At 33.7% G+C, this 16,191-nt stretch overlaps 3 protein-coding genes across 3 annotated transcripts; 1 reads left to right on the top strand and 2 right to left on the bottom strand. All coding sequences in view use genetic code 12, as the record gives it.

The window, feature by feature from the left end:
• Window positions 1–12: 12 nt before the first annotated feature.
• On the bottom strand, window positions 13–2,697 carry MNN4-4 (Mnn4-4p; the record flags this gene model as incomplete). The annotated part of the gene is made up of 1 exon (XM_049409738.1): window positions 13–2,697. One exon carries the CDS (start codon window positions 2,695–2,697, stop codon window positions 13–15), a length of 2,685 nt encoding a protein of 894 aa, XP_049261065.1.
• A 4,792-nt stretch (window positions 2,698–7,489) lies between these two features.
• J8A68_005648 (uncharacterized protein) lies at window positions 7,490–10,469 on the top strand (the record flags this gene model as incomplete). Its single annotated transcript, XM_049409737.1, has 2 exons — window positions 7,490–8,561; window positions 9,379–10,469. The coding sequence occupies 2 exons, from the start codon at window positions 7,490–7,492 to the stop codon at window positions 10,467–10,469; spliced, it is 2,163 nt and encodes a 720-aa protein (XP_049261064.1).
• A 108-nt stretch (window positions 10,470–10,577) lies between these two features.
• J8A68_005647 (uncharacterized protein) lies at window positions 10,578–13,755 on the bottom strand (the record flags this gene model as incomplete). Its single annotated transcript, XM_049409736.1, has 3 exons — window positions 10,578–11,108; window positions 11,174–13,659; window positions 13,734–13,755. The coding sequence occupies 3 exons, from the start codon at window positions 13,753–13,755 to the stop codon at window positions 10,578–10,580; spliced, it is 3,039 nt and encodes a 1,012-aa protein (XP_049261063.1).
• Between the last annotated feature and the right edge of the window lie 2,436 nt (window positions 13,756–16,191).

The following is a 16,191-nucleotide window of genomic DNA, read 5'->3' as shown; positions in this document are numbered from 1 at the left end:
TTAATGATCAGCTTAACCTTGAGCTTTTACTGGTTGCTCCTCTTGCTGTTGTTGAGGTTGTTCCTCTAGTTGCTGAGGTTGTTCCTCTTGTTGTTGTGGAGGTTGTTCCTCTTGTTGTTGAGGTTGTTCCTCTTGTTGTTGTTGAGGTTGTCCAACTGGCTGTTCTCCTGTCTTATTGTCTATTTCCAACTTAACGTCGTCTTCTCTAGGTTGAGATTGTTTTTGTTTTTGTTTCAGTTGTTTTGGTTTCCAATTATGATATTTCAATCTTTCAATATTTTCATAATCATACAAGGCTTTTCTTAATGGTTTTCTCATCTTTAACCCTTTTGTCAAATCATTATATTCTTTAGTCAATCTAGGATCTTTACCCAATTTTAAATTATCTCTACCAATTGCATCAAATAAATATTTCATTTCTTGAGCATGGAAATCAGTTAATTCTTTAGTTAAATAATATTCCACCAATATATCATCAATATCCAATAATTTCAATACTTCATCATCAGTAATTCTCGATACTTTAGCTAATAATTTATCACGATCAACATTTCCATCCTGATTTTTAATTTGATAAGTATTAAAAATCATAACCAAATGATCTTGTTTAATCCATAAATTCAATTTCTTAATAAAATACCATCCGTTATACTCATAACTATCTAACCCTTCACTATATTCAAAAATCAATCTATGAGTAATCGTACTTGGAATAAACACCGGCACACCCTGTAACATACTATATCTCAATGGACTTAATTGTTCAAATTTATAAAAATGTTTTCTTCTATCATTATATATCTCCACCTGATCATCCTCATCATTCTTCATCAAATCAACCAATCCATTCTCATAATATTCCTCAGGAAGATTCGCCTTCAGTTTACTCAAAGCCGTTATATCAATATATATTCCCGAATCAACATCCACTACCCTCGCATCAATATGATTCGACTCCTTACTTATCCCCCGATGATGCATATACGGATTCACATCAATCAAATACTTGCCATATCCTTCACTCGGATCCTCCACAATAAGAGTCTGATTATATTCCTTCGCCAATCTCACCAACTCCATCACCGGCATCTGGATATCAATATCATTATCAAACGGAAACATCAATCCATCCCAATACCAACTCAACAAAGGACCATGCATGATCCAACTTATGATCCCCTTTTGTTCGGCAAAGCGATTCCAGGATCTTAATAAACGATCTAAGATGATGTTGGTCCTATGAGTTAATTCTTGTTGATTCCAACCCTCACGAGCATATTCTAATGCTCCATTGAAAAAACGCCAATCATAATGCCATCCCCATTCTTGGCCCACATTTCGCTCATCGTCCATTCGAATGATTGCCATTCTGAAATAACGAAATTCGTCAGAGGGAGATTCATCAGGATATTGGAGACAGTCGACTAGACTTTCATAATAGATTTGTTCTTTATGAGAGAGTTTGCCACCATTTTGAGCTCGTTTCTCGTCAAGTTCGGCGATTTGGGATTCGATCGAGGGGGGATGGGAAAACATTTGTTGGGTTAATGGTAATTCACGGGAGATTCTTGAATCTTGATGAAATTGATGATCATGGGTGGAATCAAGATGATGAATCTTGGAATACATTCTATATCCCGGATCATCAGGTGTTAAAACCTGTGAAGGCACGTTGGTTTTTAAATCTTGCCAAACCTGTAAATGATTAAGTTTTGAATGAGTCAATTCCGTCTCGGTTAATTTATTAGATTTAATGAAATTATCAACAATGTCAGAACCGGCCAATCGTTGATTTGAGCCTTGATCAACTTCAAATTCAAAAGTCCCTTGATCTCCATTCAATATAACCACTTTCAAAGGTTTTCTTAAATGGGTCATGGCATACGATCTAGCTTCTAAGATTCGATAATCATTCAATGGTCTATCATCATGAGTTGAATGATCATGGATTATAAACCCGGGTAATTGACTCCTGGTATATCCCAATTTTTCAATTTTTTCCATGGGGAATTCATGATTATCCATACAAAAATAACTTGGATCGGGATCATTGTTAGTTACTTGACGAATATCATTACAATTAGTTCTTCCAACTAAAGGATATGATAAATCTTTATTCAAAATAGTTAAATCCATCCAATCAACCCAATTGAAAGGTAATATCAATGGACCATCTTTTCCTTTCTTAACTAAGTTTCGTAATTTAAGTTCATTTAAATACATTGACAAAGTAAATCTTGGATCATAAAATAATATATCCTTTTTAGCCCAACTATTTTCATCTTCATATTTTTTACTAAATGGTTTATAATTAAATGGAATTTCAACTTCGGTTAAGTCTGTATTTGCCATATGATACCGATCAGGATCTTGTTTAATTTTTTCAAATTTATTTTGTACTAATGCTTCGAAAGTAGATGAAGGATTATGGAAGGACCCTCCATTAGATCCACCTCTTCCTCCTTGCTGTGGATGTTGAACAATGGCATTATTCTCTTCGGCGATGACAGCTGCATCAGGTGAGATTGTTTGAAGATGATGACGATTGCTGCTACTATAATTTTGTTTGGGAATGAATGTGAAATAGATAATATTAAGTACCAAAAATGTCACTATTGAGAATTTAATTAATCTATGCACTTGTCGTGATTTAAGAGCTGATGTAAATGGACTTGGAGTTCTTCGAGAGTATTCCATTATTGTATTTTCTATTTATAGGACCTTGTTGGATTTTCGGAATTGAAGGTGTGTTTAGCGAATGTGGAATTTTTTAATAGCAAAGCAATAGTAGCACTAGTAGTAGTAAATAGTAAAGACTTATCCTTTGAGTATCTTTCCTCTTTTAAAAGGTTACTCTTACTAATAATAAAGTTAAGAGAGAAAGAAAAGATGGATAGTTAGTTATTGGAAATATAAAATTTTATTTAAATTTAATTTCTTTTTTTATTTTTATTTTTATTATTATTATTATTAGTGTATGTGTATATGGTGTATCTCGTAAGTGGAAAATTTTTAAAACAAAATTTCTTATAAAGTCGCGTGCCTTACATAACTACAATTCAATTAAAAGAACAATAGGTATTGTACATAATAGCAACCTATCACAAAACACCACTTAGAAATTTAACGTAAATAATCTGATTAACACACACCCTTTATAATTTGAAGCAATCTCAATTATTAAATTATACAAGACAATAAATGGAACAACACCCTCTCCTTCAATGATCCCTTTCTTTTTTTCGGTTATAGTGGCAAATTAAATTACGCGATTTATTCTCGTGTGATATTTCCCGGAATGTACTGTCAGGGGGAAGGTTTCACCATTACACATGTCTCAGACATTAAACTATGTATTTTCATTAATGCACATACCCAAATCATTTGTCTCTTTTAGGTACAAAGTTTAAAATATAAATTGTAAATCAACATCTAGAAAAGACAATAAAATAACCGGCATCCCAAAGCAACCTTTCATTTAGCGATCAAGAACCCAACATTTTCACGTGACTAATTCGAAACGGAATATTCAGGTACAACACAAATTGGATACAATGTGGTTCCTAGATTAGTTCTTGCAACAACTGAATCACAAACGTTAGTTACATCATGAGGCAGTTTCAAATTGTATATCCTGGATTTTTTTGACAGGCGATGAGAAATGAATGATTCGCTTGGAATGATAAAACCACAATTCTTGTAATTTCATAACGTCCTTCTTTCGATAGTTCCTTTTGTTCAAAATACTTCTTATAAGCCCCTCAATTTTACAATTGAACAACGCTTCTTGAGGGGTTTCTATGAGATCCCTGAACGATTTGTGAAGGGCATATATATCGTTGCCACAGCCCTTACGAGTTTTCTGTGAAAACCGTTCCTGAATAGAGATGAAGGGGGAGGATTTCTAGAAATCAAAGCTGAGTGGGTATTGATCTATAAAGAAACGTTCCGCTTAATATATTCGTTTGCCTTTGTCTATTCCAATCTACTGTAAGGCAAGTAACTCGTGCAATTTCTCTTCATTGAGTTCATATCGATCAATTTTCTAGAAAGCAACCCCTTGTTCCACCTCCATCCACTTCCACCACCACCATCAAATCCATGTTGGATCAATTTACTTCCAGAGCAACCCCTTCCCTCCAATATCATCGAATGTGGAACTACTTTATAGATTATAAAATAAAGATCAAGAATTGTCCGTTAGCATCAAATCCAACCATCAAAATTCCAAAGCTCACCACTGCAATTGAATCGACCATCAAAATCCACATCACCATTCATTGAAATTGACCATCACCAAAATATTGAAATCCCAAACTATCTCCTGATCCTATTCTTCATTTGTCATTCCAATATAGATCAAGACAAAACCTTCATCCAATTTGAAACCAGATAATAAAACCCCATCACACAAAACTAACCATTTATCAGGTGGCTAAATTCTATATGATAGATTTACATACCCGATCCCATTGAAATCCAGTTAAAGATTCTCTCCAAATTGTGTAATGATCATCAGTTCTTCATTTCGATGATTGTTTTATGATTTTGATATAAATGTGGTTGATGTAGAATGAATGAAAATTGAAATCACCCAGATGACCAACTTAGATCAAGTCAAACCTTCTTCCCTTGAAATCAAATAAAAAAAAAACCGTCACACAAACCAACCATTCATCAAGTGGCTAAATTCAGCTTGAAGGGATTAAATACCTGATCCGATAAAAATCCGGTCAAAACTCTGTCCAAACTGCATCATCACCAACTCTTGATTTCCATGATTTTTCTATGATTTAATATAAGTATGCTTGAAATGCGGTGTTGATTCAGAAGATAATGATTAATGGAATAGGGTGAAATAGGGAAATTTGATTTGGACAAGACAATGGACATGATGTTTCAATTTTGTTTCTGTGGTTTGGATTTCTGTGGTTGAATTTTTGTGGTTGAATTTCTAAGTTTCGTTTCCATTTAATAACTTCACTCGCATGAATATTTCTTTGAACATTGAAAGACATAACGGCTTTTTCTGGATTGATTGATGAGATTAATCGAATTTCTTGACTGGATACATTGTTGAATTGGTGGATTTCTTTGTGAGCAGTGAAGATGAAAACATGATTTAAATAAATTACAATTTTTTTTTTCGCAATCTGGGCGGTTAAAGTTTGTGCTGCAAATTTTACAGACCACAAAAAAAAAACAATAAAAAAAGATCTAGGCCGCCCCCATAGACCAATTTTAAGGTAAACAGTTTAATTTCTGATAGAAACATCCAGAATAGTGTGAAGTAAGGCATATCAGCTTGCTTTTCCAGCATACGCCGTAGTATGAAATAAGAGGCAACCAAATTATAAGCGAAACCTCGATAAAAAGCAATCAAAATGGGTAAATCAACAAAGCTAGACCACAAGGATCACCAGCGTGTTAAAGTGCCAATACCGTGACCAATGAAATGGCAAAAGTGCGACCAAAAGGAGTTATGAGTGTGGAATGTCAAGTAATGACACGATGGTTGATGGTATGGTGGTTCTTAAGGCATAGTGATGACTCAATTTAATTACTTTAATATGTGGGGTATGTATCCTTTTCTTCCGAAGTATTCATCTCTGATTCTTTTCCTGGTCAAACTAACATATACTTTCACTATGGGGTCCAAGATTTCGTAATTTTATGAAATGTGGAGAATATACGAGGTGATTCCATTCTTTATAAATAATAATTTTTCGTAATTATCCCTGAAAAAAAAAAAATAGATTGTTATACTGGTTGCTGTTGCATAAAAGCCTTTGTAATTTCAACTTATTTTTACGTTACCTAGACAGCTTTTGGAAGGATGACTCCGCCTTCACTTCTGAAGTGTATCAATTATTAATCAAACCATGATTGGTGTGCCAGCTGAAGTTTGAAAGAACGAAAAGAGTATATAGCCCAGGGCAGAAGACACTAAAAAAAAAGGATTATATCCCAAAGCAGAAGACATCAAAGAAAATAAATACGAATTTCTTTCGGCTCCAAAGCTTTTAAATAAATCAATTGAAATTAGGGACTGCCTTTAAACAACAAACAAAACAACCGCCCGGAATTGGTTCTCCCCCCCTATTCATGTACAACCCTTATTTTCAGAACCAGAGACAAACAAATCATTTGAAAATTGCATGTTAGAGGGGAGGGCTTATCAAGGATATTTCTGGTTTTCCTTATGATTTGTTCAAAAATAAATCTATTTGAAATGAATATAAATACACATGACATAGAAACTGGTGTTTCTTGTAATAATGCAGTTATTACATATGTTTCAAAACGCGTCGCGTTAGATTGGTTGGGTATAACTATACACGTGGGAGATAAAAAAAAAAGAAGCAGAATAGTCCCCGAGACAAAGGAAAACGTTCTAGATAATCTAATCCCATCAATGTTAAATTATGACATCAAAATGAACGTGGCTGCAATTGAATGTATCAGATAAGAAAGAAATTCTTGGCTTGATTGAAACAATGGAAAACAATCAATCTATTGTATTGTTACACACTCATAAATGGCTTGTTTCTATTTTTCAGCGTTATACGAATTTTAGTTACATTGTTATAGCCATGTCATTTCAAACTATGAATAGCAAATGACAGGATAACACATATTTATATATTGGAGTATCTATTTCCTATTCTTAGTATCTGTCTTTGGGTATGATTTTTGAATAGCCAATATTACAAACTGTGAGATAATTCCTGCACGTGGATGGTGATGCCGTCTGTTGCTTTAACTAGTCTCGACCGTATGCTGTTCAAATAACGTATACGCGTTCGTAGTTACAGGAAATCCGTAAAAGCATCTTTTCAAAATGCTGCGCCTTCTTTATTTATTGGCTCCCAGCCAAAGTCACATCTATAAATATGCCCTCAAATTCCCATACCTTCTCTATGTATACTTTAAAAAACAACAACTATACTATTAAGGACCGATTATTCTATAACACAAAGGTTAAGCAACGCAATTTATGATTTATGATTTATGATTATCTTGCTACTAACTAGATAAAACCCTGCAGGAACCCTATTTATGCTTTTACAGTTTACGGAAGCAAAAAAAAAATCTGAAAATCAAAATTGAGAAAATTTCAACTTAAAAATAACATTTTACAAACCTAATTGTTCTTACTTAAAAAATAATCTTTTTTAACATGCAAATTTAGCCACAACTTTTCCTCCCTTAATTAATTTCATATATAAATATAATATTACTTCTTTCTCTGTTTCTGTTCATATAATCTCTTACAAACTTCTTTTTAACTTTAACTAAATTTTACAACTTGATTTCTTTACTTGCTTTTGTCTTTTTGGTAGTGTTGAACAAATTGTGATATTTCATAATGACAGGTATGCCATCTAAGACAAGTAGTCTTCTCTTTCTTAGAAGAAGAGGAAATATTGTGGTATTAATATCAATTCTATTATCCTTATTGGTTTTGATAGGTTTCTATCAAAAAGGTATGCATGAAAAAATACAAGCAGTATATCAAAATAATGTATCATCATCATCATCATCATCATCATCATCATCATCAATAAGAACAAAATCACATTATAATAAATTTGTACATGAAGACACTACATTTAATTATACCAGAATTCAATATTCAGTTTTACATCTTCATTCAATTCCAAAACAATTAAGAACTCACGCACAACCACATGAGAAAGCAACCGTCTTAATAGCTTCTTCCATTGGTCAAAGTGAACCATATGGTCAAGCACGTACTTTTGGAGACTTTATCCATACCGTTAATTCAATCTCATCACATCAAGAAAATAGATTAAGAATCAGTTTGGGATTATTATGTAATAACCCAATAGAATTTGCAAATATTACAAATTATATTGAAACTAATTCAGATAAACTTTCAAAACTTTATGAAAAGATTACACTTATCCTGGCACCATTCTTAGATAAAAATGCCGGGTTTTCAAGAGAAGAAAGACAACTGGATAATATTCAAAGATTAAGACGTCGTTTAATTGCTAAATCAAGAAATTTCTTACTATTAAATGTCCTAGAAGATGAACAATATACTTTATTCATTGATGCAGATGTGGTATACTTTGATTATCCCGAAAATGTGATTTCTACATTCATTAAAACCGAAAAGGATATTATTGTTCCTAGAGTCACGAAAGGTGACAATCAAGATTATGACAAAAACTCATGGAGGGGTCAAAGAACAAAACCTTCTCAGGAAGAATTAGATCTCATGGATAAAAATCAATGGGATAAATGGGGATATGTTCCTCGTGATGTGGACGATAAAATGTGGCATTTCAAATCCTATGTAGACAATAATCATCAAGAGCATACCCAACATAAAGATGAACATGATTATATCGTACCTTTGGACTCTGTGGGAGGGGCTGTTTTGTTTGCTAAATCAGTTGTTTACAAACAAGGAGCAATCTTCCCAACTAGTAATCTTATCGGTACTTCTTGGGATAGATCAGAAGGATATGATGGAATAGAGACTGAAGGTTTATGTTATTTGGCAAAGCCATTGGGTTATAGCTGTTGGGGTATGCCAAATGTTGTAGCGCATCACCTGGTTCATTAATTTGTGTTTATTTATATATATGTTAGTTTATAATCAAGCATATTAATTATTTTAAACCAACCTGTGCATGTATAATTACAGCTGTTTTAGCAGTATAATTAAGCAATGCATGCACTAATGCACGTGCATGCAATAATGTACCTTAACGTTCTTAACGTTTATTTTTTTGGTGTGGCTAATGTGTCTATTTACACTAGTGGTCATTCATCCAAACTAATTTCATCTTTAAATACTATTTGATAGGAAGAATTTGAAATTGAAAGTTGGCTTATAAAATATTGACAGTACTTGAAAGTTTCATTCTAGAACATGAAGAAATCAAAAATCAACATGGAATTTTATTAAGGTCTGAGTAGATCGCACTGCGCCGTTAGATCGGAGATCCCTACATTTCATCCCGTTATGGCCCAAAAAATCTAATCTCTTTTATACAATATCCCATCCCACAATCCTCTTTTATTTTAGATAGCCCAAATTTTGTGTCTCATCCCATTGTTTCTCATCACCTAATCCTATTGTTTTATGTCAGCTCCCTATTCTGAATTTATTGTTTTTTCTCGGTTGAACTTGCTTGCAAATTATTTGCAACATTTTCCAATCCCGGCCCCCCTTAAAAATCTACATGGCTATTTAAAAACAATTAGCTTATTTATTTATATATAAACAAGCAATAGCCCATCTTACATAGCTGATACTTCCTAATAATACAAACAAGCAATTGAAAATGTATTCTAAATTAAAAGATATCAAACGAACACGACTTTTACTTGGATTCGCAGCCACAATATTCATCTCTTTTTTATTGATTAAAACATCCACATCAATAACAATCCCAAAAAGAACCAAACTTGATATCCCTACAACTTCAACCCCATATGTGAAGACTTTACATAGAGATGATACATTCGATTACATAAAACTCCATTATTCAAGACAGGAAGACCCGCCAACCAAAAAACCAACCGTACTCCTTCTCACCTCAATCAAACCAAAATCACACCCCTATGGTCCCGATAGAACATTTGACAATTTCATTCAATTCTTAAATTCAATCTCAATGGCTTCTCCACAATATGATTTCTCAATCGGTATACTAGCAAATGGTGCAACTCATTTCAATGAAATTCATACATATATCGAAACCAATTCATCAAGTTTATCAACCACTTATTCATCAATCACCCTCCTTCAATCGCCATCCTTAGATGACCCAACTGTTCGTCATAAAAACAAACATCCAACCAATTTCGAAATCCTAAAAAAGAAAAAAGTCATTGCCAAATGTCGGAATTTCTTATTGACAAACGTCCTAAAATTCCAACAATATACAATATTCATCGATTCTGATATTCTGTCAATCACAAAACCTGATTTTGTCGATTATTTTATTAAATCAGGTTTAGATATCATCGTACCTCAAGTCCGTGCTCCCTCGGGGAATGCTAACCTCCGAGCCACCGATCCGGGGACTTGGAGAGGTCTGAGAACAAAACCAAGTAAAGAGGAATTGGAAATCTTGGAATTGGATGAAGAAACCGCCAGAGGATATGCATTTATGCCACATACTGAATTTAAACCTGGTGTTTTTACGTTGCAGAATTATATTCAGAATGTGTTTAATGAATTTATTGATCATAAAGATAATATTGCATATAGTGTCCCATTAGATTCTGTAGGAGGACTGGTTCTTTTTGCAAAATCGGTGATTTTTAAATTGGGAGTTACCTTCCCACCGACGAATATAATTGGGACAACTTGGGATAGAAAAAGAGGTGGATATGATGGGATTGAGAGTGAAGGGATTTGTTATTTGGCTAAACCTTTAGGATTTCATTGCTGGGCAATGCCTAATGTAATAGCTGAACATTAAAGGACATTGGTATATAAATAGAACGGTCTTGAAATATATATATGATTATTATTATGATTAAACTATCTAACTCTACACACAGAAATAATAAGCGTTCATTTCTCCTTTTTACAATTCAACATCACCTCCGATCCATTGCCAGACTTTCATAATCTCTCCATGATGTTCCAACACTTGTGAACTGACATTAGTATTATTTTCAACCTTTGAACTCACATCATCCCAAATTTGAATTCTAACCGATAAATTATTTTCATGTTCCAAAATTAAATCACGTAATTGATTTGATCCTATATATGGTTGAATGGTATTATTTGATTGAGATAATTTCAATTGATTTACTAATTTCTTAATGACTTCTCTATATAATATATCAATCTTGATTAAATATAATTGATATTGATTATATTTATATTGAATCAATTTAATTAATATAAATGCAAGGAAAATGATGGAAATATGATATTTAAATTGTACAATTCCTCCAATTAAACTATTCTTGATTTGACATTTTAAACTAATGTTCGATAAGGACGTTGATCGAAGAATCGTTTTGTATTCTTTCGCGGCCTCCAAGCCGAAGTCTGGGTCGTTAGGGTTAATAACGAATTCTTGGTTTGATAAACTTGAATATCCCGTCTAGATCAAAAAATTGTTAGTATAACTTTATCAATAAATAAAAATTCAAACTTTTAGAATGATACTTGCCTTACAATTATATCAGGTTCCTTCTCCAACTCAATCACCGATCTTGCCCATAATTCCTCAAATTCTTCTAAGGTAATATATGGAGCCTTCATACTCAACAACAAATCATGTAATTCATCCACTCCAATCCCACTTTCTTCAATACTTTCCCCCTTCCCACAATTAATTTGTGAATTCTTACTTCTCAATAAATCCAATGCAACATCAATCATAATCTCCAACTTTTCCGCTTTTTTAGAATCAGGAACACATTTCTTGTTTCCAGGAAACAAAAACCCATTCCATGGTTTATATTCGATGAAATCTTCATAACATCCAAGTTCAAGCCTAGGGAAACATCTGGCATGAGGAGGACAAGGTATGCATCTTGGTCGACAATGCAGATCTAAATATTCACCAAGCAGAGCAATGATATAGCTATCAGTATCGGGGAATGTCCGTTCATAGATCTCTTGACCACAATATCCGACAAGATATTGTTGTTCATGATACCAATAACCCAAAAATCCTACAGAAACGACCAAGATCCAGATAAAAAATGTGAAAAGTATGCCAAAAACTGTAGATTTTGTTGGAAGCTTATTATTCACAACCTGTTCTTCTTGTATAATTTCTTCAACTGCCTCTCCTTGTTTTGTATCTTCGACTTCATCTCCCGTCGTATTCTTTTTGGGAACAATTGATATCTCCCCCTCCTCTTCTAAGGTATCCTCTTCTTCCTCTTCATCATCATCTTCACCTTCTAAAATACTAGGAATAGGAATCAATCTCGGTTTTGGACTCAACATTGACGCCATCTTCAATTCATTCAATTTCTGATTCACAACACTATTATTATTTCCACTCATCGACGAAACATTCAGTGATATTTCCGAATCCGAAGGAATTCTCAAAAGCCTTGGACTTTCAATCTTACCTAATTCATTATTCTTCTTTATCGGAGTTCTAAGATCAACCATGGAAGGTGGGATGTTGGAAGGTGGGATAAATCCTTCAATTGTAATCCCGAGTCTATCCTTAATCAAATCAGCATTAACTCTTGGGATAGATGGAGTTTGTGAATGTTGCTGCTCTTCTTCTTCCTCTTCCCTGTGTTTGATCTTGTGTAAACCTTCATCAAAATGTTTGCGTTCTTCTTCGCTAGATTTGAATGATTCGTCAATTGAACTTTGTCTAGCTTTATGCGTTTTATGCGTTGACTTTTTCACAGAAGTAGGTTTTGATAATGGAGAAGATTTTGAAATTGAAGTTGACTTTGGAGTTGATTTCTTCGATGCAGGTTTGGTGATTTTAGAAGGGGTCTTCTTTGACGATGATGAACTGGTACGTTTATCGGTGGATGACGATTCTTCCTTGTGAGCACTCTTCGGAATCTTAGGAGTGATGATTTCCTTGGCTGGGGTAGTTGTTTCTTTTGTTGACTTGGAAACTGGAGTATTTTTAGCTGGAGTGGCTTTCGCTGGAGTAGCTTTAACTGGTGTAAGCTTGACCGGAGTGTCCTTCACTGGTGTACTTGTAGCCGGTGTGGCTTTCGCAGGGGTAGTCTTAGCAGGAGTAACCTTAGCTGGAGTAACTTTGACAGGAGTACTCTTCGCTGAAGCAGCCTTAGCTGAAGAACTCTCAACTGGAGCACTCTTAGCTGGAGTGTTCTTAGCTGAAGCAGCCTTAGTTGGAATGTCTTTATCCGAAACAGTCTTTACAGGAGTCTTTTTAGATGAACTACCACTCTTCACTGGAGTGGCCCTGGAAGATGATTCCTTCTTTTTTGACTCGTTTATCTTGGTGAAATCACCCATAAATGGCAACACCTCAATATCTGAACCATCAGAACTATCATCAAAAATCGATTTCACAGGAGATCTAGATCTTTTCTTCGTGTTATCCTTTTCAAAAATCGAATCTATATCAATAAATTTCCTTTTCTTTCCTGAATCAGATGATGCTTGAAAGACATTTTCAGAACTGAATGGACTACTATTTATGTTGATTTCTGATTGATGTAGTTTTTTAGTTTTTGATTTGTCTTGTTTTGGACTTTCTTCAAGTTTATCAGCTTCGCTTTCTTGATTCTCGGATAATTTCGAAGATTTTCTAGATGTTCTGGAGACCTTTCGAGAACCTTTCCTTGACGCTGGTTTAGACTCAACATTTGGAGTGGTTGATCTACTGCTTTTTCTAACCTTCTTCAAAGGCTGTGACTTACTTTCCTTCTCTTCTTCATAATCCTCATCCTCGTCATCAATAGAAATAATCTCATTCTCCTTCATCACCAGACCACTTCCTCCCATATTCACAATCCCTTCTCCACTAATTTTATTCGCTCTCTCATTATAATCCCTTAATAACTCACCAGACTTAGGTGTAATATTCTCATGAAATAAATCTACCAATTGTTGTTTTTTGGCGTTGGATGGATATTCTATATTGTGTAGATTGAGGATATTCCTCAATTGGGCAACTTTAAGACTTTTGGGATCGAATCCTAGAGGTGGCGGAATTTGTTAGTACATTATTATTCAATCCATTTCGAAAATGGTTAGATCGGGATAGACATACCTTCTTGTAAATGCTCAGACATTGTCACACTTCAAGAGATCTGATTCGATTCTTACTAAGATGTCGTAAATGTAGCTAATGCCTTGTTGTTTACGTTTTTGTTTGAAAAGTTGCGATGTCAAGAAAGGCTGTGGTAGTGCGAAAGGCAAAAAAAATTACACCTCCACCCAAACATCCAATTTAGGAAATTCTGTCACGTGAAACAAGATTTTCGTTAATTCATTACAGAAAGCTCTCGGATTGTAGTAGAATTCAATAGAAATCAATTGTTTGAGAATTCCAAAAGAATATTCTGGACCATTTGGGTTTTCATGTATGGCGACAACGTGGGTTTTGAAGAAAATAAAAAAAGGGTTCTTTATTGTTGGCCACATGGAAGCGCACATGTGTTTTGATATAAATCTACCTTGCAACCAACCTGTCTTGGTATCAAACGGCATTCCATAATACCCCACAGTCTAAATTAAATTGTGGGAATTGCTAATTTAGATAACACAATCTAGAGATCATATTCCTCGTGTTTTGAATTGGGAAGTTGGCCGTTTAGTTGAATAGATCGACTTCTAGAAATTGACAACTAATCAATCAATGATTTTTGCGCCTTGCCATTATTCAAATAGTGGCTTGACATCAATTGCCAGTTCTAAAAAAGAAGCTTCTACCGTTAGGCAAAGCCGGAACAGGCAAATAATCTTATTTCAACACTCATATATTAAATCTTATTTGAGAATTGCAAAGCATGCTTCTAAAAATAATATAGAATTGAGGCTTGTATTGTCCGTATAAATTAGAGACACGTTTTTTGCAACAATTAACAATTCATGTTTCATTTGTGCCGCGACTGGTGAATGTTGTCCAATGTATTTTACTTTGTTTTTTAAGGTACGGATAAAAGAGCCGAACCTCATGTGTCGGCTGATGATCTTGCCAATCAATCTTTGTCATTTGGTTAATTCGAGAAGAAATCACAAAATGAGCAAACAATATCAATTATCAATAAATAATTTATTAGAAGCTGTCAAAAATTAGGTCAGACGACGACTGTCTCAATATTTTATGACAATTCGTGTCTTGCGACTGAGTGTGTGTATGGTATTTAATTTCTTGTTAATAAATTGAAATTACCTAAAGCGAACAAGTGGGGTCCTCTCCTAATACAAAGATATACCTTGAGAATTGGGCTTATTTGAAACAAAATTAATATGATTTGTTAATCCAATTAAAGGGGAGACATATGTCGTTCCTTAATACATAGTATCGTAACAATACGTTGTAGTTTTCGTATTATTAAAAATATGGATGATGAAGAACTTTTCCGAAATTTCAAATTTGTACTGAACAAATTTAGAGAATTATTTTATATTTGATTGGATCAGATAAGCTGTGGCTGTTAACTATCCACATATAAATTACTATTTAGGGGAAGAAGATGGGGGGGAAGGGGTGTGTGTGTGGGTGATTGTGGGTACCCTACCGTGTGGGATAATGCATGGGGTGATGATGATCTAATAAAATCCATATTAGAGGCACTAATAAAGAAAAAAGATTTCATGACACGTTTAGAAATTCTACGACTTATTGCCACATCTGTGTTTCTTGTCTGTTGTAATGTCACTTTCTTATAAAATAGAAGAAATTGAAATGACAAGAAACAACAAAAGTACAAAGTGTACAAAGTAAGGGAAACTTCAATATTATTTTTAAAGTTTTATTTTTTTTAAATTTTTAAAGTTTTTTTTGGCTGCAAACTAGGTTGTATGCAGGAATGAATGGTGTATCCACGTGGAGCTTAAACATCCAAACTTCAATAATTAAATTTATTATCAAAGGGGTACACGAGTTAAAGTTACATCAAAACCACCATTTGTGTTTTTCTTGCACCACGTTTTCCTTTACTATGTGGAATTGGTTATTTCATTGTACTTACACAGTAAGTGGTTGGAGTTAATCATCCATTATTATTAATAAGGAAGGTTATGCGACATATTCTTCTTTTTACAATAATAAACTTTCTTTCTATTTATATAAATTACCCCATACTTTTTTATTATTCACAAAATATACACACTCTTCATATATATACCCATTAATATTTCTCACTTTTAATTATTTAGATTTCCAGTTATTACTATTGTACTTAGTTAGTTAGTGTTTATTATACTGTACTATACTGTACTAACTATTTCATCATTTTCCCAATTTTGTACCATTGCCAAGTGTTTTTCCAATAGAAATTTGCCTCCTCCATTCCAATTTTTTTTTTTCTTGGATTTACAACCACACAGTAAGAAGAAGAAGAAGAAGTTTCAATAAAAAAGAACATCTGGTAATTAATTATTGACAAGTTTACCAATACCAAGAAAAGTTATATTGCGGCTTCCATCTTCCATTCCATTAACGTATATAAGATACAACGAATATCTCCTCATTTTTTACAGTTTTGTTGTTTAAGTTTAAT

The sequence above is a fragment of the Hemisphaericaspora subhashii genome, assembly GCF_019202705.1.
Source record: "Hemisphaericaspora subhashii strain CBS 10753 chromosome Unknown scaffold15, whole genome shotgun sequence".
Lineage (NCBI taxonomy): Eukaryota > Fungi > Ascomycota > Pichiomycetes > Serinales > Debaryomycetaceae > Hemisphaericaspora > Hemisphaericaspora subhashii.
Note: the sequence above shows the minus strand (reverse complement) of the source record. Positions and strands in the feature narration are given on the sequence as shown.